At 48.7% G+C, this 26,901-nt stretch overlaps 1 protein-coding gene across 1 annotated transcript in view; it reads right to left on the bottom strand.

Annotated features, from left to right (window-relative positions):
- LOC135532581 (polycystin-1-like) overlaps positions 1 to 26,901 on the bottom strand; it is a gene marked incomplete at its 5' end in the record, with an annotated part of 96,439 nt that overhangs the window by 39,693 nt on the left and 29,845 nt on the right. Inside the window, 14 exon segments of the mRNA XM_064960059.1 lie at positions 2,057 to 2,227; positions 2,366 to 2,558; positions 7,064 to 7,243; positions 9,788 to 9,805; positions 9,808 to 9,874; positions 13,049 to 13,217; positions 15,477 to 15,629; positions 15,632 to 15,728; positions 15,845 to 15,901; positions 16,256 to 16,338; positions 17,348 to 17,578; positions 17,581 to 17,637; positions 18,422 to 18,566; positions 19,931 to 20,083. Of these exon segments, the coding sequence (XP_064816131.1) occupies positions 2,057 to 2,227; positions 2,366 to 2,558; positions 7,064 to 7,243; positions 9,788 to 9,805; positions 9,808 to 9,874; positions 13,049 to 13,217; positions 15,477 to 15,629; positions 15,632 to 15,728; positions 15,845 to 15,901; positions 16,256 to 16,338; positions 17,348 to 17,578; positions 17,581 to 17,637; positions 18,422 to 18,566; positions 19,931 to 20,083 (1,774 nt within the window).

Here is a 26,901-nt window from a genome sequence, read left to right as displayed (position 1 = left end):
CAGGTCACTCACCTAATGATGCTCAGATCACTCCCCTAATGATGCTGTCACTCACCTAATGATGAGCAGATCACTCACCTAATGATCAGATCACTCACCTAATGATGCTCAGATCACTCACCTAATGATGCTCAGATCACTCACCTAATGATGCTCAGATCACTCACCTAATGATGCTCAGGTCACTCACCTAATGATGAGCAGATCACTCACCTAATGATGCTCAGATCACTCACCTAATGATGCTCACCTAATGATGCTCAGATCACTCACCTAATGATGCTCAGATCACTCACCTAATGATGCTCAGATCACTCACCTAATGATGCTAATGATGAGCAGATCACTCACCTAATGATCAGCTAATGATGCTCAGATCACTCACCTAATGATGCTCAGATCACTCACCTAATGATGCTCAGGTCACTCACCTAATGATGCTCAGATCACTCACCTAATGATGAGCAGATCACTCACCTAATGATGCTCAGATCACTCACCTAATGATGCTCAGATCACTCACCTAATGATGAGCAGATCACTCACCTAATGATGAGCAGATCACTCACCTAATGATGCTCAGATCACTCACCTAATGATGAGCAGATCACTCACCTAATGATGCTCAGATCACTCACCTAATGATGCTCAGATCACTCACCTAATGATGCTCAGATCACTCACCTAATGATGCTCAGATCACTCACCTAATGATGCTCAGGTCACTCACCTAATGATGCTCAGATCACTCACCTAATGATGAGCAGATCACTCACCTAATGATGCTCAGATCACTCACCTAATGATGCTCAGATCACTCACCTAATGATGCTCAGGTCACTCACCTAATGATGAGCAGATCACTCACCTAATGATGAGCAGATCACTCACCTAATGATGCTCAGATCACTCACCTAATGATGCTCAGGTCACTCACCTAATGATGCTCAGATCACTCACCTAATGATGCTCAGATCACTCACCTAATGATGCTCAGATCACTCACCTAATGATGCTCAGGTCACAAAAGCCTCTCTCTCTCTTTACTATGTGAAACAATATTTAGAAGTTGATCAAATATTTTGCCAGCCTGCAGCAGACAGATTAGAGTCTTCTCTTTTATGCGGGAGACATTTGCTTTCCAACCTGTGTTTCCCTGCGATTTGTATTTGAAATATTGTGAACGGCCTGTTTTGTCTGCATGCTGTCGTTCACTGACAGATGCACATCCCTGACTGTAGGCCTTGTTATTGGGCTACACACAATCCACAGCCAGGCAGTTTGTCAAAAGAAACGATTGATCCTCTGTGGCTAAATGATAGACCTTCTCATGGTGTAGTAGGACAAACTGAATCATTTCATTTCTTTCTGAACAGACAGCCTTGATTCTGTAACTAAATAAATGATGAAGTGCAACACTGGACAGACGGGAGTTGCAGGTTCATGTCTATCAGAACAGAGAGAGGGAGAGAGAACACAGAAAGTGAATCTCATTCTAGTTCTGTGAGAGAGGCTTGCTACTCACACAGCCATTGCCACGTGTTGGTCTCAAACAGGGTGCGATGTTGCGCCAACTCGACTAAAACCCGAATCAACTCTTAGAATATCAGATCCAGGCTGTAAGTCTACTTTTTCACACTACGTTTTAATTTTTAATTGTCATTTTTTAACAAATGAACGAATAGGCAAGAACTTTGATCGCTTCAATTCAAATGTTTACATTTCAAAAAGATGTTTCATGTCAGGAGAGGTACTGGATCCGGCCAAATAGGTTCTGGAACAAAACAGTCCAGAACGTAGAGGTACTGGATCCGGCCAAATAGGTTCTGGAACAAAACAGTCCAGAACGTAGAGGTACTGGATCCGGCCAAATAGGTTCTGGAACAAAACAGTCCAGAACTAAGCACTGACCACATTACTTCTTACTGGTAATACATTATACTTTCGTTTGGAACATTACAAAGCATGTTCATCCGTTATTTAGTGTTTTGTTGGTTTCATTTTAGCTGATGGGGGGGGGGGGTTTCTTTGTGTGTTAGTGTGTGTGTCCTCCTACCCTTGTTGTCGTGCCAGACGCGGATCTTCCAGACGCTGCCCAGGCTAGTTTCCGTGGCGATGTGGAAGATGTCCAGTCCGTTACGTGCAAAGGCCCCGGGGCTGTCCAGGTGTCGATGCCCGCTACGCCCCTCACAGCCGTACACACTGATGCCTACATGTGCCGACGTGCCTAGCAGACAGGGGGAGGAGTTAGATATACACAGCATATAATAATTATGTGATATGTTTCTGCCCTTTGTGAATAAAAGTCTAATTGATTAAAAGTCTAATTTCTTTCCATTTGAATCCGTAACCTTTGCCTTCTCACCTGCCCCGCGGCTGTAGCCAGTCTTGACCTGCACCTCGTACTTGAATGTTCCGTCGTGTCCACAGAGCGGCACCGTTCCCGCCCTCCTCAGGTCCAGCTGGTCCAGTTTATGTAAGATGGCCGCCGCCACGGCGTAACACAGCAACCCCACCACACACGTCAACAACACCACGAGGCTGGGAACCCCCCGCTCCTAGAGGACGAGAGGAGAGAAGATGTGTGTGTGTGAGAGTCAGCTGATTTCACAGTAGGGCATCGTAACATTACAGTGTGTTTCCTCAGGCGGTTGGCTTGGAACAGATGTGTCAACATAAATCACATGTTATTGGTCACATGGTTAGCAGATGTTAACGCGAGTGTAGCGAAATGCTTCTAGTTCCGACAGTGCAGTGATATCTAACAAGTAATCTAACACTTCCACAACAACTACCTCATACACACAAATCTGAAGGGATGGGATGAGAATAGGTACATGTAGCGGCAAAGGCAAGATGCAATAGATGGTATAAAATGAGTAATGTAAGATATGTAAACATTTGTATGTATTATTTAAAAGTGACTAGTGATCCATTTATTAAAGTGGCCAATGATTTGAGTCTGTGTGTTGGCAGCAGCCTCTCTGTGTTAGTGGTGGCTGTTTAACAGTCTGATGGCCTTGAGATGGAAGCTGTTTTTCAGTCTCTCGGTCCCAGCTTTGATGCACCTGTACTGACCTCGCCTTCTGGATGGTAGTGGGGTGAACAGGCAGTGGCTCGGGTGGTTGTTGTCCTTGATGATATTTTCGTCCTTCCTGTGAGAACGGGTGCTGTAGGTGTCCTGGAGGGCACCCCCGGTGATGCGTTGTGCAAGCCAAATTTCTTCAGCCTCCTGAGGTTCAAGAGGCGCTGTTGCGCCTTCTTCACTACACTGTCTGTGTGGGTGGACCATTTCAGTTTGTCCGTGATGTGTACGCCGAGGAATTTAAAACATTCCACCTTCTCCACTGCGTTCCCATCGATGTGGATGGGGGGGGGGCCTCCCTCTGCTGTTTCCTGAAGTCCACGATCATGTCCTTTGTTTTGTTGACATTGAGTGAGAGGTTGTTTTCCTGACACCACACTCCGAGTGTCCTCACCTCCTCCCTGTAGGCCGTCTCGTCGTTGTTGGTAATTAAGCCCACTACTGTAGTGTTGTCTACAAACTTGATGATTGAGTTGGAGGTGTGTATGGCCACGCAGTCATGGGTGAACAGGGAGTACAGGAGGAGGCTGAGCACGCACCCTTGTGGAGCCCCAGTGTTGAGGATCAGCGAAGTGGAGATGTTGTTACCTACACTCACCACCTGGGGTCGCCCCGTCAGAAAGCCCCGGGCCCAATTACACAGGGCAGGGTTAAGACCCAGGGCCTCCACCTTGATGATGAGCTTGGAGGGTACTATGGTGTTGAAGGCTGAGCTGTAGTCAACAAACAGCATTCTTACATAGGTATTCCTCTTGTCCAGATGGGATAGGGCATTGTGCAGTGTGTTGGCGATAGCAACGTCTGTGGACCTGTTGGGGCGGTATGCAAATTAAAGTGGGTCTAGGGTGGCAGGTAAGGTGGTGGTGACATGATCCTTGACTAGTCTCTCAAAGCACTTCATGATGACAGAAGTGAGTGCTATGGGGCGATAGTCATTTAGTTCAGTTATCTTTGCTTTCTTGGGTACAGGAACAAGCTTCCATCTTGAAGCATGTGGGGACAGCAGACTGGGATAGGGAGAGATTGAATATGTCCGTAAACACATCAGCCAGCTGGTCTGGGCATGCTCTGAGGGATGCCTTGTGGGCCAGTAGCCTTGGGAGGGTTAACACGTGTACATGTCTTACTCACAACGGCCACGGAGAAGGGGAGAGGGGAGGCCTGCAGTCCTTGGTAGCGGGTCGCATCGGTGGCAATGTATTATCCTCAAAGCGGGCAAAGAAGGTGTTTAGTTTGTCTGGAAGCAAGACGTCAGTGTCCGCGACGTGGCTGGTTTTCTTTTTGTAGTCCGTAACTGCCTGTAGACCCTGCCACATACATCTAGTTTCTGATCCGTTGAATTGCGACTCCATTTTGTCCCTATACCGACATATCGTTTGCTTGATTGCCTTGCGGTAGGGAATAACTACACTGGTTAAATGCAAATATGGTTTTCAGCTTACATAGAGTCCAGTGAAGTTCCTTGAGGGCCGTTGTGGTATTCACAGCTTTACACGGCTGTGACAATAACCGACAAGAATTATCTTGGGAGATGATATGGTCGGCATTCGATTGTAAGGAATTCTAAGTCAGGTGAACAAAAGGACTTGTGTTTCTGTATGTTGTTACGATTACACCATGAGTCGTTAATCATGCAGTATACGCCCTTCTTCTCAGAGAGATGTTTATTTCTGTCGGTGCGACAGCATGAAGAACCCCAGTGGCTGTACAGACACCAACAACATATCCCGAGTGAGCCATGTTTCCTTGAAACAGACAATGTTACAATCTCTGATGTCTCTCTGGAAAGCAACCCTTGCTCGGATTTCGTCTACCTTGTTGTCTAGAGACTAGACATTGAGTGAGTAGTATACTCCGAAGCGGTGAGAGGCAGCTCTGTCCTCCTCTTCTGCGGCAACGTTGTTTTGGGTCGGCCTCTGGGATTAGATCCAATGTCCTGGGTGGTGAACCGAACAAAGGATCCACTTCGGGAAGTCGTATTCCTGGTCATAATGTTGGTAAGTTGACATCGCTCTGATATCCAATAGTTCTTCCCGGCTGAATGTAATAACACTTAAGATTTTCTGGGCTAATAATGTAAGAAATAATATATATAAAAAAAACAAAATACTGCATAGTTTCCTAAGGACTAGAAGCGAGGCGACCATCTCTGTCGGCGCCATCTGTGTGTGTATTATCAGGTGTGTGTGTTTATCAGGTATATCTCTACTTTAAAAAAAAACTTTAAGCTTTATTTCACTAGGCAAGTCAGTTAAGAACAAATTATTATTTACAATGACGGCATACCGGGGAACAGTGGGTTAACTGCCTTGCTGAGGGCAGAACAACAGATTTTTACCTGGTCAGCTCGGGATTCGATCTAGCAGCCTTTAGGTTACTGGCCGAACGCTCTAACCACTCGGCTACCTGCAGCCCCTACACTCTAACCACTAGGCTACCTGCCGCCCCTACACTCTAACCACTAGGCTACCTGCCGCCCCTACACTCTAACCACTAGGCTACCTGCCTCCTCTACACTCTAACCACTAGGCTACCTGCCTCCTCTACACTCTAACCACTAGGCTACCTGCCTCCTCTACACTCTAACCACTAGGCTACCTGCCTCCTCTACACTCTAACCACTAGGCTACCTGCAGCCCCTACACTCTAACCACTAGGGCTACCTAACCACTAGGCTACCTGCCTCCTCTACACTCTAACCACTAGGCTACCTGCCTCCTCTACACTCTAACCACTAGGCTACCTGCAGCCCCTACACTCTAACCACTAGGCTACCTGCAGCCCCTACACTCTAACCACTAGGCTACCTGCAGCCCCTACACTCTAACCACTAGGCTACCTGCCTCCTCTACACTCTAACCACTAGGCTACCTGCCTCCTCTACACTCTAACCACCAGGCTACCTGCCTCCTCTACACTCTAACCACTAGGCTACCTGTAGCCCCTACACTCTAACCACTAGGCTACCTGCCGCCCCTACACTCTAACCACTAGGCTACCTGCCTCCTCTACACTCTAACCACTAGGCTACCTGCAGCCCCTACACTCTAACCACTAGGTTACCTGCCTCCTCTACACTCTAACCACTAGGCTACCTGCCGCCCCTACACAGTCTAACCACTACAGCCTAACCCTAGGCTCTAACCACTAGGCTACCTGCAGCCCCTACACTCTAACCACTAGGCTACCTGCAGCCCCTACACTCTAACCACTAGGCTACCTGCTGCCCCTACACTCTAACACAGGCTAGGCTACACCTAACCACCTACCTAGCCCCTACACTCTAACCACTAGGCTACCTGCAGCCCCTACACTCTAACCACTAGGCTACCTGCCGCCCCCTACACTCTAACCACTAGGCTACCTGCAGCCCCTACACTCTAACCACTAGGCTACCTGCTGCCCCTACACTCTAACCACTAGGCTACCTGCCTCCTCTACACTCTAACCACTAGGCTACCTGCCGCCCCTACACTCTAACCACTAGGCTACCTGCAGCCCCTACACTCTAACCACTAGGCTACCTGCCTCCTCTACACCTAACCACTAGGCTACCTGCCTGCCCCCTACACTCTAACCACTAGGCTACCTGCCTCCTCTACACTCTAACCACAGGCCCCTACACTCTAACCACTAGGCTACCTGCAGCCCCTACACTCTAACCACTAGGCTACCTGCCTCCCCTACACTCTAACCACTAGGCTACCTGCAGCCCCTACACTCTAACCACTAGGCTACCTGCCTCCTCTACACTCTAACCACTAGGCTACCTGCAGCCCTACACTCTAACCACTAGGCTACCTGCAGCCCCTACACTCTAACCACTAGGCTACCTGCCGCCCCTACACTCTAACCACTAGGCTACCTGCAGCCCCTACACTCTAACCACTAGGCTACCTGCAGCCCCTACACTCTAACCACTAGGCTACCTGCCGCCTCTACACTCTAACCACTAGGCTACCTGCAGCCTCTACTTACAGGCCGTATGAAGGTGACAGCATCAGGTGGAACGAAGAGACTGGCAGCGAAGGCTGTGAGGTGGCGGGTGCTGCAGACGGCCCGGCTGGCATTGGTCTCTGCCAGCGGCACCATGCCGTCCGTACGCCACAGCTTGGCGCTCTCGCTGAAGTACTGGCACAGGGACGTAAACACACCCACCTAGAGAAGGGACGGAATGAGTCAGAGAGATATTTAGAAGGGAAGGTCAGGGTTTTCAATGCAAGTCAACACATGGTTTCCTTCTTAGAGAGCTTGTTAAACAACAGATTCTATCTAGTATATACACTCACCGGACAGTTTATTAGGTACACCCATCTAGTACCCGATCGTACCCCCACCCTTTAGCCTCCAGAACACCCCAAATTCTTCGGGTCATGGATTCTACAAGGTGTGGGAAATATTCTTATTAAATACCACATAGTTGAATGGATGCTCACAAAAAGTTCATGCTGGAGGTCTGGATGGTGTCACACAGATGCTGCAGATTGGACGGTGGTAGATTCACGCTGCCAACAGCACGCTTCCATCTCATCCCACAGGTGTTCTATTGGGTTTGGTCAGCAACAACATTCTGATTGGCTGTGGCGTTCAGGCTAGGATGGTCTGTGCGTTCCATCGGTGCTCAGTCGGTATCAAGAGACCTAACGTGTGCTAGGAAAACAGTTCCCACGCCAGTACACCCCCGCCACCAGGCAGGATGGGTCAGTTGTCCAGCGTTGGTGACGGCCAGTACACCCCCGCCACCAGGCAGGATGGGTCAGTTGTCCAGTGTTGGTGACGGCCAGTACATCCTGCTCCTCCTTACACAAAGGCAGGATGGGTCAGTTGTCCAGTGTTGGTGAGCGCCTCCATGCTCTGGACACTTACCCCCGCCTTGCCAGGCAGGATGGAGTCAGTTGTCCAGTGTTGGTGACGCCTCATGCTACCCTAGAGTGAAAGCACTGCCAGCATTCAAAAGTGACCAAAACATCAGCCAGGGCAGGATGGGTCAGTTGTCCAGTGTTGGTGACGGCCAGTACACCCCCGCCGCCAGGCAGGATGGGTCAGTTGTCCAGTGTTGGTGACGGCCAGTACACCCCCGCCACCAGGCAGGATGGGTCAGTTGTCCAGTGTTGGTGACCAGTGCCAGCATACACCCCCGTAGGCAGGATGGGTCAGTTGTCCAGTGTTGGTGACGGCCAGTACACCCCCGCCGCCAGGCAGGATGGGTCGGTTGTCCAGTGTTGGTGACGGCCAGTACACCCCCGCCAGGCAGGATGGGTCAGTTGTCCAGTGTTGGTGACGGCCAGTACACCCCGCCGCCAGGCAGGATGGGTCGGTTGTCCAGTGTTGGTGACGGCCAGTACACCCCCGCCACCAGGCAGGATGGGTCAGTTGTCCAGTGTTGGTGACGGCCAGTAGACCCCCGCCACCAGGCAGGATGGGTCGGTTGTCCAGCGTTGGTGACGGCCAGTACACCCCCGCCACCAGGCAGGATGGGTCGGTTGTCCAGTGTTGGTGACGGCCAGTAGACCCCCGCCACCAGGCAGGATGGGTCGGTTGTCCAGTGTTGGTGACGGCCTGCCCACTGGGGACGCTTCCTCTTGTTTTTAGCTGATAGGAGTGGAACCCGCTGTGGTCGTCTGCTGTATTGGCCAATCCCGGGACAAGGATCGATGAGTTGTGTTTTCTGAGATGCCGTTCTGCACAACACTGTCGTATTGTGTCGTTATTTGTCTGTTTGTGGCCCTGAATGTTCACCTTGCACGATTCTTGCCATTCTCTTTCGACTTCTCTCATCAACGAGCCGTTTTCACCCACAGGACTGCCGCTGACTGGATGTTTTGTGTTCATTCTTCACACATCATTCTTGGGAAACCCTAGACTGTCGTGTGTGAAAAGCCAGGAGGGACGTTCTGAGATACTGTATCCGGTGTACCTGGCACCAACGATCAAACCACACTCAGAGTCTCTTAGATCACTAGTTTTGTCCATTGTAACGTTCAATGGAACAGTAACTGAATGCCTCGATGCCTGTCTGCCTGCGTTATATCAAGCCCTGGACAGGTGGATCACTGTCTGTAGGAGTTAACCATCTTCCAGAACAGGATGGTGTACCTAATAAACTGTCCTGTAGGAGTTAACCAACTTCCTGAACAGGGTGGTGTACCTAATAAACTGTCCTGTAGGTGTTAACCAACTTCCTGAACAGGGTGGTGTACCTAATAAACTGTCCTGTAGTTGTTAACCATCTTCCTGAACAGGGTGGTGTACCTAATAAACTGTCCTGTAGGAGTTAACCATCTTCCTGAACAGGGTGGTGTACCTAATAAACTGTCCTGTAGGTATTAACCATCTTCCTGAACAGGGTGGTGTACCTAATAAACTGTCCTGTTGGTATTAACCATCTTCCTGAACAGGGTGGTGTACCTAATAAACTGTCCTGTAGGTTGTTAACATCTTCCTGAACATGGTGTACCTAATTGTCCTGAACAGGGTGGTGTACCTAATAAACTGTCCTGTAGGAGTTAACCATCTTCCTGAACAGGGTGGTGTACCTAATAAACTGTCCTGTAGGTATTAACCAACTTCCTGAACAGGGTGGTGTACCTAATAAACTGTCCTGTAGGTGTATGTATAATGCTTTATAACATCCTTTATAATGCACTTAAAATGTGTTATGACACTGACTCTAAGCGCCAATGAGTTTTAACAAACACCCACCTCCAGACGCACCCCCGCGCACTGGGGGAGTCAGTGGTACAGCCCGTTGTCACGTTGACATAGTAGTCCAGGGTTGTGTCATGGGACCTGGGCAACCGGAGAAGAGAGAGGGGTGGTTGGTTAGATCTGAGTAAAATGGCTGCCGAAGTTGACATGTATACACAGCATTTACAGTAGTCTCTACTGAAGTGTTTCACTCTCTTGACAAGAGGAAGTTCATCTCATGACTTAACATAAGACATCCAGAGTAGAGAGACTGCTTAGACAGACGAGAGAGACAGAGAGAGACCACTTAGACAGACGAGACAGAGAGAGACCACTTAGACAGACACTTAGAGAGACAGAGAGAGACCACTTAGACAGATGAGAGAGACAGAGAGAGACCACTTAGACAGACGAGAGAGACAGAGAGAGACCACTTAGACAGACGAGAGAGCCAGAGAGAGACCGCTTAGACAGACGAGAGAGACAGAGAGAGACCACTTAGACAGACGAGAGAGACAGAGCGAGACCACTTAGACAGACGAGACAGAGAGAGACCACTTAGACACTAGAGAGAGACAGAGAGAGACCGCTTAGACAGACGAGAGAGACAGAGAGAGACCACTTAGACAGACGAGAGAGACAGAGAGAGACCACTTAGACAGACGAGAGAGACAGAGAGAGACCACTTAGACAGATGAGAGAGACAGAGAGAGACCACTTAGACAGACGAGAGAGACAGAGAGACCACTTAGACAGACGAGAGAGACAGAGAGAGACCACTTAGACAGACGAGAGAGACCGCTTAGACAGACGAGAGAGACAGAGAGAGACCACTTAGACAGATGAGAGAGAAAGAGAGAGACCACTTAGACAGATGAGAGAGAGAGAGACCACTTAGACAGACAGAGACAGGGAGAGACCACTTAGACAAACAAGAGAGAGACCACTTAGACAGACAGAGACAGGGAGAGACCACTTAGACAGACAGAGAGAGACCACTTAGACAGACAAGAGAGAGACCACTTAGACAGACAAGAGAGACAGAGACAGAGAGAGACCGCTTAGACAGACACAGAGACAGAGATAAAGAGAAAGAGAGATACAATAAATCAACAAGGCCCAAGGTCAGTGCCTGGATACAGTAATGTGTAATATTCATAGTAGGGTCACGACCACTGTTCCCTCTAACTGCTCTCTGCACTGAGTTTCAGGTCTGCTGAGCGCGTTTACTGTGAACACTGAGACTGTACCAGCTTTAAGTTACAGATTTACTGTGAACACTGAGGCTGTACCAGCTTTAAGTTACAGTTTTACTGTGAACACTGAGGCTGTACCAGCTTTAAGTTACAGTTTTACTGTGAACACTGAGGCTGTGCCAGCTTTAAGTTACAGTTTTACTGTGAACACTGAGGCTGTACCAGCTTTAAGTTACAGTTTTACTGTGAACACTGAGGCTGTACCAGCTTTAAGTTACAGTTTTACTGTGAACACTGAGGCTGTGCCAGCTTTAAGTTACAGTTTTACTGTGAACACTGAGGCTGTACCAGCTTTAAGTTACAGTTTTACTGTGAACACTGAGGCTGTATCAGCTTTAAGTTACAGATTTACTGTGAACACTGAGGCTGTACCAGCTTTAAGTTACAGTTTTACTGTGAACACTGAGGCTGTACCAGCTTTAAGTTACAGTTTTACTGTGAACACTGAGGCTGTACCAGCTTTAAGTTACAGTTTTACTGTGAACACTGAGGCTGTATCAGCTTTAAGTTACAGTTTTACTGTGAACACTGAGGCTGTACCAGCTTTAAGTTACAGTTTTACTGTGAACACTGAGGCTGTACCAGCTTTAAGTTACAGTTTTACTGTGAACACTGAGGCTGTACCAGCTTTAAGTTACAGTTTTACTGTGAACACTGAGGCTGTAACAGCTTTAAGTTACAGTTTTACTGTGAACACTGAGGCTGTATCAGCTTTAAGTTACAGTTTTACTGTGAACACTGAGGCTGTATCAGCTTTAAGTTACAGTTTTACTGTGAACACTGAGGCTGTACCAGCTTTAAGTTACAGTTTTACTGTGAACACTGAGGCTGTACCAGCTTTAAGTTACAGATTTACTGTGAACACTGAGGCTGTACCAGCTTTAAGTTACAGTTTTACTGTGAACACTGAGGCTGTACCAGCTTTAAGTTACAGATTTAACAGTGGTCAGGTAGGCGACTGTGGCTATTTGATCATAATGTAGGTCTACCAGAGGAGCCGACCATCAAAACAATGGAGAAAATGCATCCCATAATATTTTAACATGGAAATAGCTGTTCTATCATTCAGCCCACAGTAGCAGCCAATGTGTGGTATTCAATGTTGGCTACATTCCATGAGACCTTTGGAAAAAACACATTCAGGACTTGACATGAACCTGTTTATCCACTTGTCCTTCAGACAAGGAGGTGACTGAAAAATGTTGTTGAGTCGTTTGATGCAAGAAACCACTTTATGAAATAAAATGCATTATTATTCTCATACCATTATTACAGAGAATCAGACTAATTATGCTTCCCTCTGCCGATTGGCTACTTAGCTTATTCAAGCCTGTCTCAAAATACAACACTGCCCCTTTAAGACAAAAAAGCTCTTTACCGGACTGGACTCCCTTTTCAAAGATGTCTAGAAATGCACACGTTTTGTGTCTTGTAGGAAGCAACCACTCCCCCATTGAGGATTACAACTGATCTATAACTGGGCTAATAACTCACCAACGAGCAAAGAATATGAACAAATGTGCACTCATCCCTACATGCAGCTCTCGCGTTGATCTCAAAACAAGCGCATCTACCTACGACCGCTCATGCTGTAAACACAGTCCAGTTCAAAGTGAATGGCACAGATCCATATATGGCAATGGCCTATTTGAATATAGGCCTACTGCAGCTCTGATTGATTATGGCGCACCGGTCTGTATAGAGTACGGTATAGAGTAGTGTGTGTCAATGCAATAGAATCCTACTCCGATGCGTTCTGCATACAACAAAATCTCTTTCACAGTTAGTTTTTCCATACTAAGTCTTCCATAGTTCAGTTTGTTTCGGTATGTTACATTGAAAGTGGCTAATATTGCATTGATTCGAGCACAATTCTCACAGGGAAACGATAGTGTTAACGGGGAAAACTAAAAAGTTGAGGTTCTGTCTTGTGCTTCTCTGCGCGGGCTGATATTAATTCTGCGTGGCAGTCCATAGAAGGAACATTGACTCATTCCATATCACTGTGGCAACCACTCACTCTGGGGACAGGAAGAAGGTGTACTTCCTGTGGTCCAGGTCCCGCCCCCTGGTCATGCTGAGTGTGATGCGTTTCCTGTCTGTGAAGTTGAACTCGTTGGGCCAGTTGGAGGAGTGGAGGTAGGTCATGATGGAGGGGTCCGCCTCGCTCACCTCTGACCACACTCCATCTGGAGAGGAGTAGGGGACAGGGGTGAGCTTACCCCCTCTCTGTACATCCCTAAATACTGCCCCTATACACTATTCAATTCAATACAACTTTATTGATATCCCAAAAATGTCAATTACTTATTTGACTTGATTTGGCAATTGAAAAATACAATTTAGTCCCACATACCCTGCAAACTTACTATAAAGAGGTACAGCTAAAGCGGGAATAGGTATTATATTGTGATTATATTTATACTGCGAATCTGTTTCTATTGTGGCTTTGTTTCTATTGTGATGCAGTTCCTATTGTGATTCTGTTCCTATTGTGATGCTGTTCCTATTGTGATTCTATGTATATCGTCATTCTGTTTCTATTGTGATTATGTTTCTATTGTGATGCTGTTTCTATTGTGATTCTATTCCTATTGTGATGCAGTTCCTATTGTGATTCTGTTCCTATTGTGATGCTGTTCCTATTGTGATTCTATGTATATCGTCATTCTGTTTCTATTGTGATTATGTTTCTATTGTGATGCTGTTTCTATTGTGACTATATTCCTATTGTGATTATATTTATATGGTGATTCTATTGTGATTATGTTTCTAATGTGATTCTATTTCTATTGTGATTCTATGTATATTGTGATTCCATTTCTATTGTGATTCTATTCCTATTGCGATTCTATATTGTGATTATATTGTGATTCTGTTTCTATTGATTATTTTTCTATTGGGATTCTATTTATATTGTGATTCTATTCCTATTGTGATTATATTATGATTCTGTTTCTATTGTGATTCTATTTCTATTGTGATTCTATTGTGATTCTATTCCTACTGTGATTCTATTCCTATTATGATTCTATTCCTATTGTGATTCTATTTCTATTGTGATTCTATTGTGATTATGTTTCTATTGTTATTATATTCCTATTGTGATTCTAGTGTGATTCTATTTATATTGTGATTCTATTTATATTGTGATTATGTTTCTATTGTGATTATATTCCTACTGTGATTCTAGTGTGATTCTATTTATATTGTGATTCTATTTCTATTGTCATTACTTTTATATTGTGATTCTAGTGTGAATCTATGTCTATTGTGATTCTAGTGTGAATCTATGTATATTGTGATTCTATTGTGACTCTATTCCTATTGTGATTCTATTCCTATTGTGATTCTATTTCTATTGTGATTCTATTTATATCGCGATTCTATTATCTATGTCTATTGTGATTCTTTTAAGATTCTATTTATATTGTGATTCTATTTAAATTGTGATTCTATTTATATTGTGATTCTATTGTGATTCTATTTATATTGTGATTCTAGTGTGATTCTATTTATATTGTGATTCTATTTATATTGTGATTCTAGTGATTCTATTTATATTGTGATTCTATTATGATTCTATTTATATTGTTATTCTATTTCTATTGTGATTCTATTGTGATTCTATTTCTATTGTGATTCTATTGTGATTCTGTTTCTATTGTGATTCTATTCCTATTGTGATTCTATTCCTATTGTGATTCTATTTCTATTGTGATTCTATTTCTATTGTGATTCTATTTATATTGTGATTCTATTCCTATTGTGATTATATTATGATTCTGTTTCTATTGTGATTCTATTCCTACTGTGATTCTATTCCTATTATGATTCTATTCCTATTGTGATTCTATTTCTATTGTGATTCTATTATGATTCTATTTCTATTGTGATTCTATTTCTATTGTGATTCTGTTTCTATTGTGATTCTATTTATATTGTGATTATGTTTCTATTGTGATTATATTCCTACTGTGATTCTAGTGTGATTATATTTATATTGTGATTCTATTTCTATTGTCATTCTTTTTATATTGTGATTCTAGTGTGAATCTATGTCTATTGTGATTCTAGTGTGAATCTATGTATATTGTGATTCTATTGTGACTCTATTCCTATTGTGATTCTGTTTCTATTGTGATTATATTTCTATTGTGATTCTATTTCTATTGTGATTCTATTTCTATTGTGATTATGTTTCTATTGTGATTCTATTTCTATTGTGATTATATTTCTATGGTGATTCTGTTTCTATTGTGATTCTGTTTCTATTGTGATTCTGTTTCTACTGTGATTCTATTTCTATTGTGATTCTGTTTCTATTGTGATTCTATTTCTATTGTGATTCTATTTCTATTGTGATTCTGTTTCTATTGTGATTCTATTGTGATTCTGTTTCTATTGTGATTCTGTTTCTATTGTGATTCTATTCCTATGATTCTTACCGTCCAGGGTGGTGAAGTTGAGTTGGATGAACAGTCCGGCCTGCTGGTTGGAGTTACCGGCGCTGACCCGTACGATGACAGAGTCACACCGGCTCACGTTAACGGCCCTGGCTAAAGGGACTCCCGTCACCCTGCCCCATTGCTGTCGGTGGCGCTGCCATTGTTCACGGCAACGGTGATGGCTTGGTTGTCGTCGAGGTCTGAGATTGGGATCTGGGAACCATTCTCTGCCCGGAACTCCATGGAGGCCACCTATAGTAGATTAGGATTAGAATAGATTAGAAGACATTGATATCAACATCATGAATCCTCCATAATAGAAAACACATCATACAGACAGTATAAATAAATAAGAAACAAGTCCGTACCTCGGTACTGACTGTGTAGTTAGCCACAAAGTTAAAGGGGAACGGGTTGGGCTCCACCTGGAGAGGGGAGAGATGGGGAGGGAGGAAGGATGGGAGGGAGGGAGGATGGGAGGGAGGATGGGAGGAAGGGAGGATGGGAGGGTGGGAGGGAGGGAGGGAGGAAGGATGGGAGGGAGGAAGGATGGGAGGGAGGAAGGATGGGAGGGAGGGAGGGAGGTTAAAACAGGTATGAAGGAATACACATCTATGATGACTTGATGAATGTGTACATGGGTACTTTGACGGACAGTCACTCTCTCTCACACACACACACACACACACACACACACACACACACACACACACACACACACACACACACACACACACACACACACACACACACACACACACACACACACACACTCTCACCTGGAACATGAGTTGTACCACGCTGGTAGCTGCTCTGCTCAGACTGTTGTTGAAGGCTCTGGGGATGGAGAACCGTCTGCACTCTGGGAGAACACAGTCCAATACAACTTGGTTTAATACAACAGTATAGAGCTTTATTTAATAGAACACAATAAAATAACTTTATTTAATAGAACACAATAAAATAACTTTATTTAATAGAACACAACAGTATAGAGCTTTATATAATAGAACACAATAAAATAACTTTATTTAATAGAACACAATAAAATAACTTTATTTAATAGAACAGAATAGAATAGTAATAGAAAACATTGGTGTCTGATTTAAGATTTAAAAAACGTCTTCAATTCAGTTCTCCACCCTACAAGACCACACACACACCCATCTCTCCTCTCTCACACCCCCTCCCATCTCTCCTCTCTCACACCCCCTCCCATCTCTCCTCTCTCACACCCCCTCCCATCTCTCCTCTCTCACACCCCCTCCCATCTCTCCTCTCTCACACCCCCTCCCATCTCTCCTCTCTCACGCCCCCACAGACACACACCCTCCCATCTCTCCCCTCTCACGCCCCCCACACACACCCCCTCCCATCTCTCCTCTTTCACACTCCCCCCTGCCACACAGACCCCACACACCCCCTCCCATCTCTCCTCTCTCACGCCCCCCACAGACACACCCCCTCCCATCTCTCCTCTCTCACGCCCCCCCCCGCCACACACACACTCACCCCACACACCCCCTCCCTTCTCTCCTCTCTCACACTCCCCCCCTGCCACACAGACCCCACACACCCCCTCCCATCTCTCCTCTCTCACGCCCCCCCCGCCACACACACACTCACCCCACACACCCCCTCCCTTCTCTCCTCTCTCACGCCCCCTCCCCCCCCACACACACACTCACACACCCCCAAACACCTCCTCCCATCTCTCCTCTCTCACGCCCCCTCCCCCCCCCCCGCCACACACACTCACACCCCCCACACACACACTCACCCCACCCACACACACACTCACACCACCACACACACACTCACCCCCCCCCCACATACACATACACCTTTCCACCTCCACCTCTTACACCTACCCGGTGAGTCATCGTCGTGGTAACAGAACAGTGACTGGGGGTCGGCCCGTTTCCCCGTGGCGGCGATCTCCGTCCCCCGCAGCACCAGTGGCTCCTCGTTAAGGACGCGGGAGTGCATCAGGATACGCATCAGCGCCGACGACAGATTATAGGCCTTGGCTGCTACGCGCAGGGGGTGGGCCTCGGGGGGAAGGGCTGGTGGGGCTGGGGGAGGGAGGAGTCCAGATGGAGGTCGGGGGGCCCCAAGAGCTGCTGGGAGGCCGACTGGCTAACCTGGTGGATAAGGTCACCTGGAGGGAGGAGGAGAAAGGGGTGGGGGGAGGAGGGAGGGAGAGGGAAGGGAGAAGAGGGGGGAGGAGACGAGAGGGGAGGGGGAGAAGAGAGAGGAGAGAGAGGGAGGGAGGGGAGGGAGAGGAGAGAGGAACAGGAGGAGTGGGTGGGAGGGAAGAGAGGAATGGGAGAAGGAGGGAGGGAGAGGAGAGAGGAATGGGAGAAGGAGGGAGGAGAGAGGAGAGGGGGAGGAATGGGAGAAGGAGGGAGGGAGAGGAGAGAGGAATGGGAGAAGGAGGGGAGGGAGAGGAGAGAGAGGAAGGGAGAAAGAGGAGGGAGGGAGAGGAGAGAGGAAGGAAGAAAGAGGAGGGAGGGAGAGGAAAGAGGGAAGGGAGAAAGAGGAGGGAGGGAGAGGAGAGAGGAATGGGAGAAGGAGGAGGGAGGGAGAGGGAGAGAGGAAGGGAGAAAGAGGAGGGAGGGAGAGGAGAGAGGAAGGGAGAAAGAGGAGGGAGGGAGAGGAAAGAGGAAGGGAGGAAGAGGAGGGAGGGAGAGGAGAGAGGAAGGGAGAAGGAGGTAAAGATGAGGCGTTCTGTAGAGTCTTGGAAAGTCTTAAATAAAATAGTGACATTTTCTGAAGAAGATTTGTGGTTATGGTAGTGGAAGAACATTCAACTGTGTGTGTGTGTGTGTATGTGTGTGTGTGTGTGTGTGTGTGTGTGTGTGTGTGTGTGTGTGTGTGTGTGTGTGTGTGTGTGTGTGTGTGTGTGTGTGTGTGTGTGTGTGTGTGTGTGTGTGTGTACTCACCCATGATGTTGAGGATGTTGTCTGCTATCTCAGTAGGTGTGACTGTTCCCTGCTTGGTGTCTGTCTCCAGGATGTCCAACATCAACTCCAGCTTATTCAACGTGCTGTTCTGACATTCCTCACAGATAAACTCACGACTCACCGCCTGACACACACACACACACACACACACACACACACACACACAAACACACACGTCAATACTTTAGTTTCCTAGAACACAAACTTTCCAATAATCAATAACACAGAGAGGAGATGTGTTTAATTGATTGAACTTTCTCTCTTTCTCCTTCCTTCCCTCCCTGCCCCTCTACCCTCCCTCTCACTCTGCCACTCCCTCCCTCCATTCCCCCCCTCTACCCTCCCTCCATCTCACCCTGCCCCTCCCTCTCTCCCTGCCCCTCTACCCTCCCTCTCACCCTGCCCTTCCCTCCCTCTCACCCTGCCCTTCCCTCCCTCTCACCCTGCCCTTCCCTCCCTCTCACCCTGCCCTTCCCTCGCTCTCACCCTGCCCTTCCCTCCCCTCCCTGCCCTTCCCTCCCTCTCACCCTGCCCTTCCCCTCACCCTGCCCTTCCCTCCCTCTCACCCTGCCCTTCCCTCCCTCCCTCCCTGCCCCTCTACCCTCCCTCCCTGCCACAGACCCTCCCTCACTCCCTGCCCCTCTACCCTCCCACATTGCCACAGACCCTCCATCCCTGCCCCTCTACCCTCCCTCCCTGCCACAGACCCTCCCTGCCCCTCTTACCCTCCCTCCCTGGCCCTCTACCCTCCCTCCCTGCCCTTCTACCCTCCCTGCCGCTCTACACACCCTGCCCCTCTACCCTCACACCCTGCCACAGACCCTCCCTTCCTCCCTGCCCTTCCCTCCCTCCCTCTCACCCTGCCATTCCCTCCCCTCACCCTGCCCTCACTCCCCTCACCCTACCCCTCTACCCTCCCTCCTTGCCCCTCTACCCTTCCTCCCTGCCCCTCTACTCTCACACCCTGCCACAGACCCTCCCTCCCTCCCTCCCTCCCTCCCTGCCCCTCTTACCCTCCCTCCCCTCACCCTGCCCCTCCCTCCCTCCCTCCCTGCCCCTCTACCCTCCCTGCCCCTCTACCCTCCCTCCCTGCCCCTCTACCCTCCCTGCCTGACCCTCTATCCTCCCTCCCTTCCCCTCCACCCTCCCTCACTGCCCCTCTACCCCCTGCCCCTCCACCCTCCCTCCCTGCCCCTCTACCCTCCCTGCCTGACCCTCTACCCTCCCTCCCTGCCCCTCTACCCTCCCTCCCTGCCCCTCTACCCTCCCTCCCTGCCCCTCTACCCTCCCTCCCTGCCCCTCTACCCTCCCTCCCTGCCCCTCTACACTCCCTCCCTACTTCACTGTGTGTGTGTGTGTGTGTGTGTGTGTGTGTGTGTGTGTGTGTGTGTGTGTGTGTGTGCGTGTGTGTCTCACCGTGCATTGTGCCAGGGCAGGGTTCTTCATAGTGTGTGTGTGTGTGTGTGTGTGCGTGCGTGCGTGTCCCACCGTGCATTGTGCCAGGGCAGCCGAGGTCTGCTGTATGTCGTTAACTGTAGTCAGGTCGAGGGCCGTGAGAGCTCTGGTGATGTCACTACGCACGATGACCCGGTAACCGCGCTCCGCCCTGGATACTATCGGCGACTCACGGGTCTGCTCATACTGGGAGAGGACAGGGGTAAACAGAGCAAATAATGAAAAACACTATATATATATATTTATATATATATTTAATTCTGTGATGAGAAAGGAGGAGAGAGAGAGGAGTGGGAGGAGAAGAGGAGGAGAAGTAAACGAGAAAAGAGAAAGTAGAAGAGGAGACGAGGGGGAGAGAGAGAAGAGATGAGGGGGAGAGAGAGAAGAGACGAGAGGGAGAGAGAGAGGAGACGAGGGAGAGAGAGAGAGGAGAAGATGGGGAGAGAGAGAGGAGAAGATGGGGAGAGAGAGAGGAGAAGATGGGGTGAGAGAAAGGAGACGAGGGGGACAGAGAGAGGAGACGAGGGAGAGAGAGAGAGAGAGGAGAAGAGGGGGAGAGAGAGAGGAGACGAGGGAGAGAGGGGAGAAGATGGGGAGAGAGAGAGAAGAGAGAGAGAGAGGAGAAGATGGGGTGAGAGAAAGGAGACGAGGGGGACAGAGAGAGGAGACGAGGGAGAGAGAGAGAGGAGAAGATGGGGAGAGAGAGGAGAAGAGGGGGAGAGAGAGAGGAGAAGAGGGAGGAGAGAGAGAGAGGAGAAGATGGGGTGAGAGAAAGGAGACGAGGGGGAGAGAGAGAGGAGACGAGGGAGAGAGAGAGGAGAAGATGGGGAGAGAGAGAGGAGATGAGGGAGAGAGAGAGGAGACAAGGGGAGAGGGAGAAGATGGGGAGAGAGAGAGGAGAAGAGGGAGAGAGAGAGAGGAGAAGATGGGGTGAGAGAAAGGAGCCGAGGGGGACAGAGAGAGGAGACGAGGGAGAGAGAGAGAGGAGAAGATGGGGAGAGAGAGAGGAGAAGAGGGGGAGAGAGAGAGGAGACGAGGGAGAGAGGGGAGAAGATGGGGAGAGAGAGAGGAGAAGAGGGAGAGAGAGGAGAAGATGGGGTGAGAGAAAGGAGCCGAGGGGGACAGAGAGAGAAGATGGGGAGAGAGAGGAGATGAGGGAGAGAGAGGAGAAGATGGGGAGAGAGAGAGGAGAAGAGGGGAGAGAGGAGATGAGGGAGAGAGAGGAGAAGATGGGGAGAGAGAGAGGAGATGGGGAGAGAGAGGGAGAGAGAGAAGATGGGGAGAGAGAGAGGAGATGGGGAGAGAGAGGAGAAGATGGGGAGAGAGAGAGGAGAAGAAGAGGGGAAAATTTTTTTATTTTAGGAGAACAAGAACACATTCTTATTTTCAGGGTCAGTTAAGGACGGAGAGAGGAGTTTAAGCCTGGGGAGGAGGAGAAGAGGGGGAGATTTGTACCTTGAAGATGGGGGTTTGAAGGAGACAAGGAGACTAGTCCAACGCTCTAAGATGGGGAGAGAGAGAGGAGGAGAGGGGAAAAGAGAGAGGAGACGATGGGAGGAGGGAGGAAAGGAGAGGGGTAGTTAACAGGTGGTCGCTATTCATAGACAACACCATGGGAAATCACTCTCTCTCTCCTGACTGAGGGTTTCTGCCTCACTGGCTGAACACATTAGCTTGACTGATGGGTACAGGGGGGAGAGAGAGAGAGATACATATAGGGGGAGAGAGAGATACATATAGGGGAGAGAGAGAGAGAGACATATAGGGGGAGAGAGAGAGAGACATATAGGGGGGGAGAGAGAGAGACAGACATATAGGGGGGAGAGAGAGAGAGACATATAGGGGGAGAGAGAGAGACAGACATATAGGGGGAGAGAGAGAGAGAGACAGACATATAGGGGGAGAGAGAGAGACAGACATATAGGGGGAGAGAGAGAGAGACAGACATATAGGGGGAGAGAGAGAGACAGACATATAGGGGGAGAGAGAGAGACAGACATATAGGGGAGAGAGAGAGAGACAGACATATAGGGGGAGAGGGGAGACATATAGGGGGAGAGAGAGACAGACATATAGGGGGGAGAGAGAGAGACAGACATATAGGGGGAGAGAGAGAGACAGACATATAGGGGGGAGAGAGACAGACATATAGGGGGAGAGAGAGAGACAGACATATAGGGGGGAGAGAGAGAGACAGACATATAGGGGGAGAGAGAGAGACAGACATATAGGGGGAGAGAGAGAGACAGACATATAGGGGGAGAGAGAGAGACAGACATATAGGGGGGAGAGAGAGAGACAGACATATAGGGGGAGAGAGAGAGAGACAGACATATAGGGGGAGAGAGAGAGACAGACATATAGGGGGGAGAGAGAGAGAGACAGACATATAGGGGGGAGAGAGAGAGACAGACATATAGGGGAGAGAGACAGACATATAGGGGGGAGAGAGAGACAGACATATAGGGGGGGAGAGAGAGACAGACATATAGGGGGAGAGAGAGACAGACATATAGGGGGAGAGAGAGAGACAGACATATAGGGGGAGAGAGAGAGACAGACATATAGGGGGAGAGAGAGAGACAGACATATAGGGGGAGAGAGAGAGAGACAGACATATAGGGGGAGAGAGAGAGACAGACATATAGGGGAGAGAGAGAGACAGACATATAGGGGGAGAGAGAGACAGACATATAGGGGGGAGAGAGAGACAGACATATAGGGGAGATAGCGAGAGAGACAGACATATAGGGGGAGAGAGAGACAGACATATAGGGGGGAGAGAGAGACAGACATATAGGGGGAGAGAGAGACAGACATATAGGGGGGAGAGAGAGAGACAGACATATAGGGGAGAGAGAGAGACAGACATATAGGGGGAGAGAGAGAGACAGACATATAGGGGGAGAGAGAGAGACAGACATATAGGGGGAGAGAGACAGACATATAGGGGAGAGAGAGAGACAGACATATAGGGGGAGAGAGAGAGACAGACATATAGGGGGGGAGAGAGAGACAGACATATAGGGGGGAGAGAGAGAGACAGACATATAGGGGGGAGAGAGAGAGACAGACATATAGGGGAGAGAGAGAGACAGACATATAGGGGAGAGAGAGAGAGACAGACATATAGGGGGGGAGAGAGAGACAGACATATAGGGGAGAGAGAGAGACAGACATATAGGGGGAGAGAGAGAGACAGACATATAGGGGGGAGAGAGAGACAGACATATAGGGGGGAGAGAGAGACAGACATATAGGGGGAGAGAGAGACAGACATATAGGGGGAGAGAGAGAGAGACAGACATATAGGGGGGAGAGAGAGACAGACATATAGGGGGGAGAGAGAGAGACAGACATATAGGGGGGAGAGAGAGACAGACATATAGGGGGAGAGAGAGAGACAGACATATAGGGGAGAGAGAGAGACAGACATATAGGGGAGAGAGAGAGACAGACATATAGGGGGAGAGAGAGACAGACATATAGGGGGAGAGAGAGAGACAGACATATAGGGGGAGAGAGAGAGACAGACATATAGGGGGAGAGAGAGACAGACATATAGGGGGGAGAGAGAGACAGACATATAGGGGGAGAGAGAGAGACAGACATATAGGGGGGGGGAGAGAGAGAGACAGACATATAGGGGGGAGAGAGAGACAGACATATAGGGGGAGAGAGAGAGACAGACATATAGGGGGAGAGAGAGAGACAGACATATAGGGGGGAGAGAGAGACAGACATATAGGGGGAGAGAGAGACAGACATATAGGGGGAGAGAGAGAGACAGACATATAGGGGGGGGAGAGAGAGAGACAGACATATAGGGGGAGAGAGAGAGACAGACATATAGGGGGGAGAGAGAGAGACAGACATATAGGGGGAGAGAGAGAGACAGACATATAGGGGGGGAGAGAGACAGACATATAGGGGGAGAGAGAGAGACAGACATATAGGGGAGAGAGAGAGACAGACATATAGGGGGGAGAGAGAGACATACATATAGGGGGAGAGAGAGACAGACATATAGGGGGAGAGAGAGAGACAGACATATAGGGGGGGAGAGAGAGACAGACATATAGGGGGGAGAGAGAGAGACAGACATATAGGGGGAGAGAGAGAGACAGACATATAGGGGGGAGGGGAGAGAGAGACAGACATATAGGGGGGAGAGAGAGACAGACATATGGGGGGAGAGAGAGAGACAGACATATAGGGGGAGAGAGAGAGAGAGACAGACATATAGGGGGAGAGAGAGACAGACATATAGGGGGAGAGAGAGAGACATACATATAGGGGGAGAGAGAGACAGACATATAGGGGGAGAGAGAGAGAGACAGACATATAGGGGGGGAGAGAGACAGACACAGACATATAGGGGGGAGAGAGAGACAGACATATAGGGGGAGAGAGACAGACATATAGGGGGGGAGAGAGACAGACATATAGGGGGAGAGAGAGAGACAGACATATAGGGGAGAGAGAGAGACAGACATATAGGGGAGAGAGAGACAGACATATAGGGGGAGAGAGAGAGACAGACATATAGGGGAGAGAGAGAGACAGACATATAGGGGGAGAGAGAGAGACAGACATATAGGGGGAGAGAGAGAGACAGACATATAGGGGGGAGAGAGAGACAGACATATAGGGGGGAGAGAGAGACAGACATATAGGGGGAGAGAGAGACAGACATATAGGGGGAGAGAGAGAGACAGACATATAGGGGGAGAGAGAGAGACAGACATATAGGGGGAGAGAGAGAGACAGACATATAGGGGGAGAGAGAGAGACAGACATATAGGGGAGAGAGAGACAGACATATAGGGGAGAGAGAGAGAGACAGACATATAGGGGGGAGAGAGAGAGAGACAGACATATAGGGGGAGAGAGAGACAGACATATAGGGGGAGAGAGAGAGACAGACATATAGGGGGAGAGAGAGACAGACATATAGGGGAGAGAGAGAGACAGACATATAGGGGGAGAGAGAGAGACAGACATATAGGGGGAGAGAGAGAGACAGACATATAGGGGGGAGAGAGAGACAGGGGGGGGAGAGAGAGACAGACATATAGGGGGGAGAGAGAGAGACAGACATATAGGGGGAGAGAGAGAGACAGACATATAGGGGAGAGAGAGAGACAGACATATGGGGGGAGAGAGAGACAGACAGGGGGGGAGAGAGAGACATATAGGGGGAGACAGACATATAGGGGGAGAGAGAGAGACAGACATATAGGGGAGAGAGAGAGACAGACATATAGGGGGGAGAGAGAGAGACAGACATATAGGGGGAGAGAGAGAGACAGACATATAGGGGGAGAGAGAGACAGACATATAGGGGGGAGAGAGAGACAGATATAGGGGGGAGAGAGAGACAGACATATAGGGGGAGAGAGAGAGACAGACATATAGGGGAGAGAGAGACAGACATATAGGGGGAGAGAGAGACAGACATATAGGGGGGAGAGAGAGAGAGACATATAGGGGGAGAGAGATAGACAGACATATAGGGGGAGAGAGAGAGACAGACATATAGGGGAGAGAGAGAGACAGACATATAGGGGGAGAGAGAGAGACAGACATATAGGGGGGGAGAGAGAGACAGACATATAGGGGGGGAGAGAGAGACAGACATATAGGGGGGAGAGAGAGACAGACATATGGGGGAGAGAGAGACAGACATATAGGGGAGAGAGAGAGACAGACATATAGGGGGAGAGAGAGAGACAGACATATAGGGGGAGAGAGAGACAGACATATAGGGGGGAGAGAGAGAGACAGACATATAGGGGGAGAGAGAGAGACAGACATATAGGGGGAGAGAGAGAGACAGACATATAGGGGAGAGAGAGAGACAGACATATAGGGGGGAGAGAGAGAGACAGACATATAGGGGGAGAGAGAGAGACAGACATATAGGGGGAGAGAGAGACAGACATATAGGGGGAGAGAGAGAGACAGACATATAGGGGGAGAGAGAGACAGACATATAGGGGGAGAGAGAGACAGACATATGGGGGGAGAGAGATAAACAGACATATAGGGGGAGAGAGAGAGACAGACATATAGGGGGGAGAGAGAGAGAGACAGACATATAGGGGGAGAGAGAGAGACAGACATATAGGGGGAGAGAGAGAGACAGACATATAGGGGGAGAGAGAGAGACAGACATATAGGGGAGAGAGAGACAGACATATGGGTGGGGAGAGAGACAGACATATAGGGGAGAGAGAGACAGACATATGGGGGGGAGAGATAAACAGACATATAGGGGGAGAGAGAGACAGACATATAGGGGGAGAGAGAGAGACAGACATATAGGGGGAGAGAGAGAGACAGACATATAGGGGGAGAGAGAGAGACAGACATATAGGGGGGAGAGAGAGAGACAGACATATAGGGGGAGAGAGATAAACAGACATATGGGGAGAGAGAGAGACAGACATATAGGGGAGAGAGAGAGAGACAGACATATAGGGGGGAGAGAGAGAGACAGACATATAGGGGGAGAGAGAGAGACAGACATATAGGGGGAGAGAGATAAACAGACATATGGGTGGAGAGAGAGAGACAGACATATAGGGGAGAGAGAGAGAGAGACAGACATATAGGGGAGAGAGAGAGACAGACATATATGGGGAGAGAGAGAGACAGACATATAGGGGAGAGAGAGAGACAGACATATGGGGGGAGAGAGAGAGACAGACATATAGGGGGAGAGAGAGACAGACATATAGGGGGAGAGAGAGAGACAGACATATAGGGGAGAGAGAGAGACAGACATATAGGGGGAGAGAGAGACAGACATATAGGGGGAGAGAGAGACAGACATATAGGGGGAGAGGGGAGAGAGAGAGAGACAGACATATAGGGGGAGAGAGAGACAGACATATAGGGGAGAGAGAGACAGACATATAGGGGAGAGAGAGAGACAGATATATAGGGGGAGAGAGAGACAGACATATAGGGGGGAGAGAGAGAGAGACATATAGGGGGGA

The sequence above is a fragment of the Oncorhynchus masou genome, unplaced genomic scaffold (assembly GCF_036934945.1).
Source record: "Oncorhynchus masou masou isolate Uvic2021 unplaced genomic scaffold, UVic_Omas_1.1 unplaced_scaffold_1917, whole genome shotgun sequence".
Lineage (NCBI taxonomy): Eukaryota > Metazoa > Chordata > Actinopteri > Salmoniformes > Salmonidae > Oncorhynchus > Oncorhynchus masou.
Note: the sequence above shows the minus strand (reverse complement) of the source record. Positions and strands in the feature narration are given on the sequence as shown.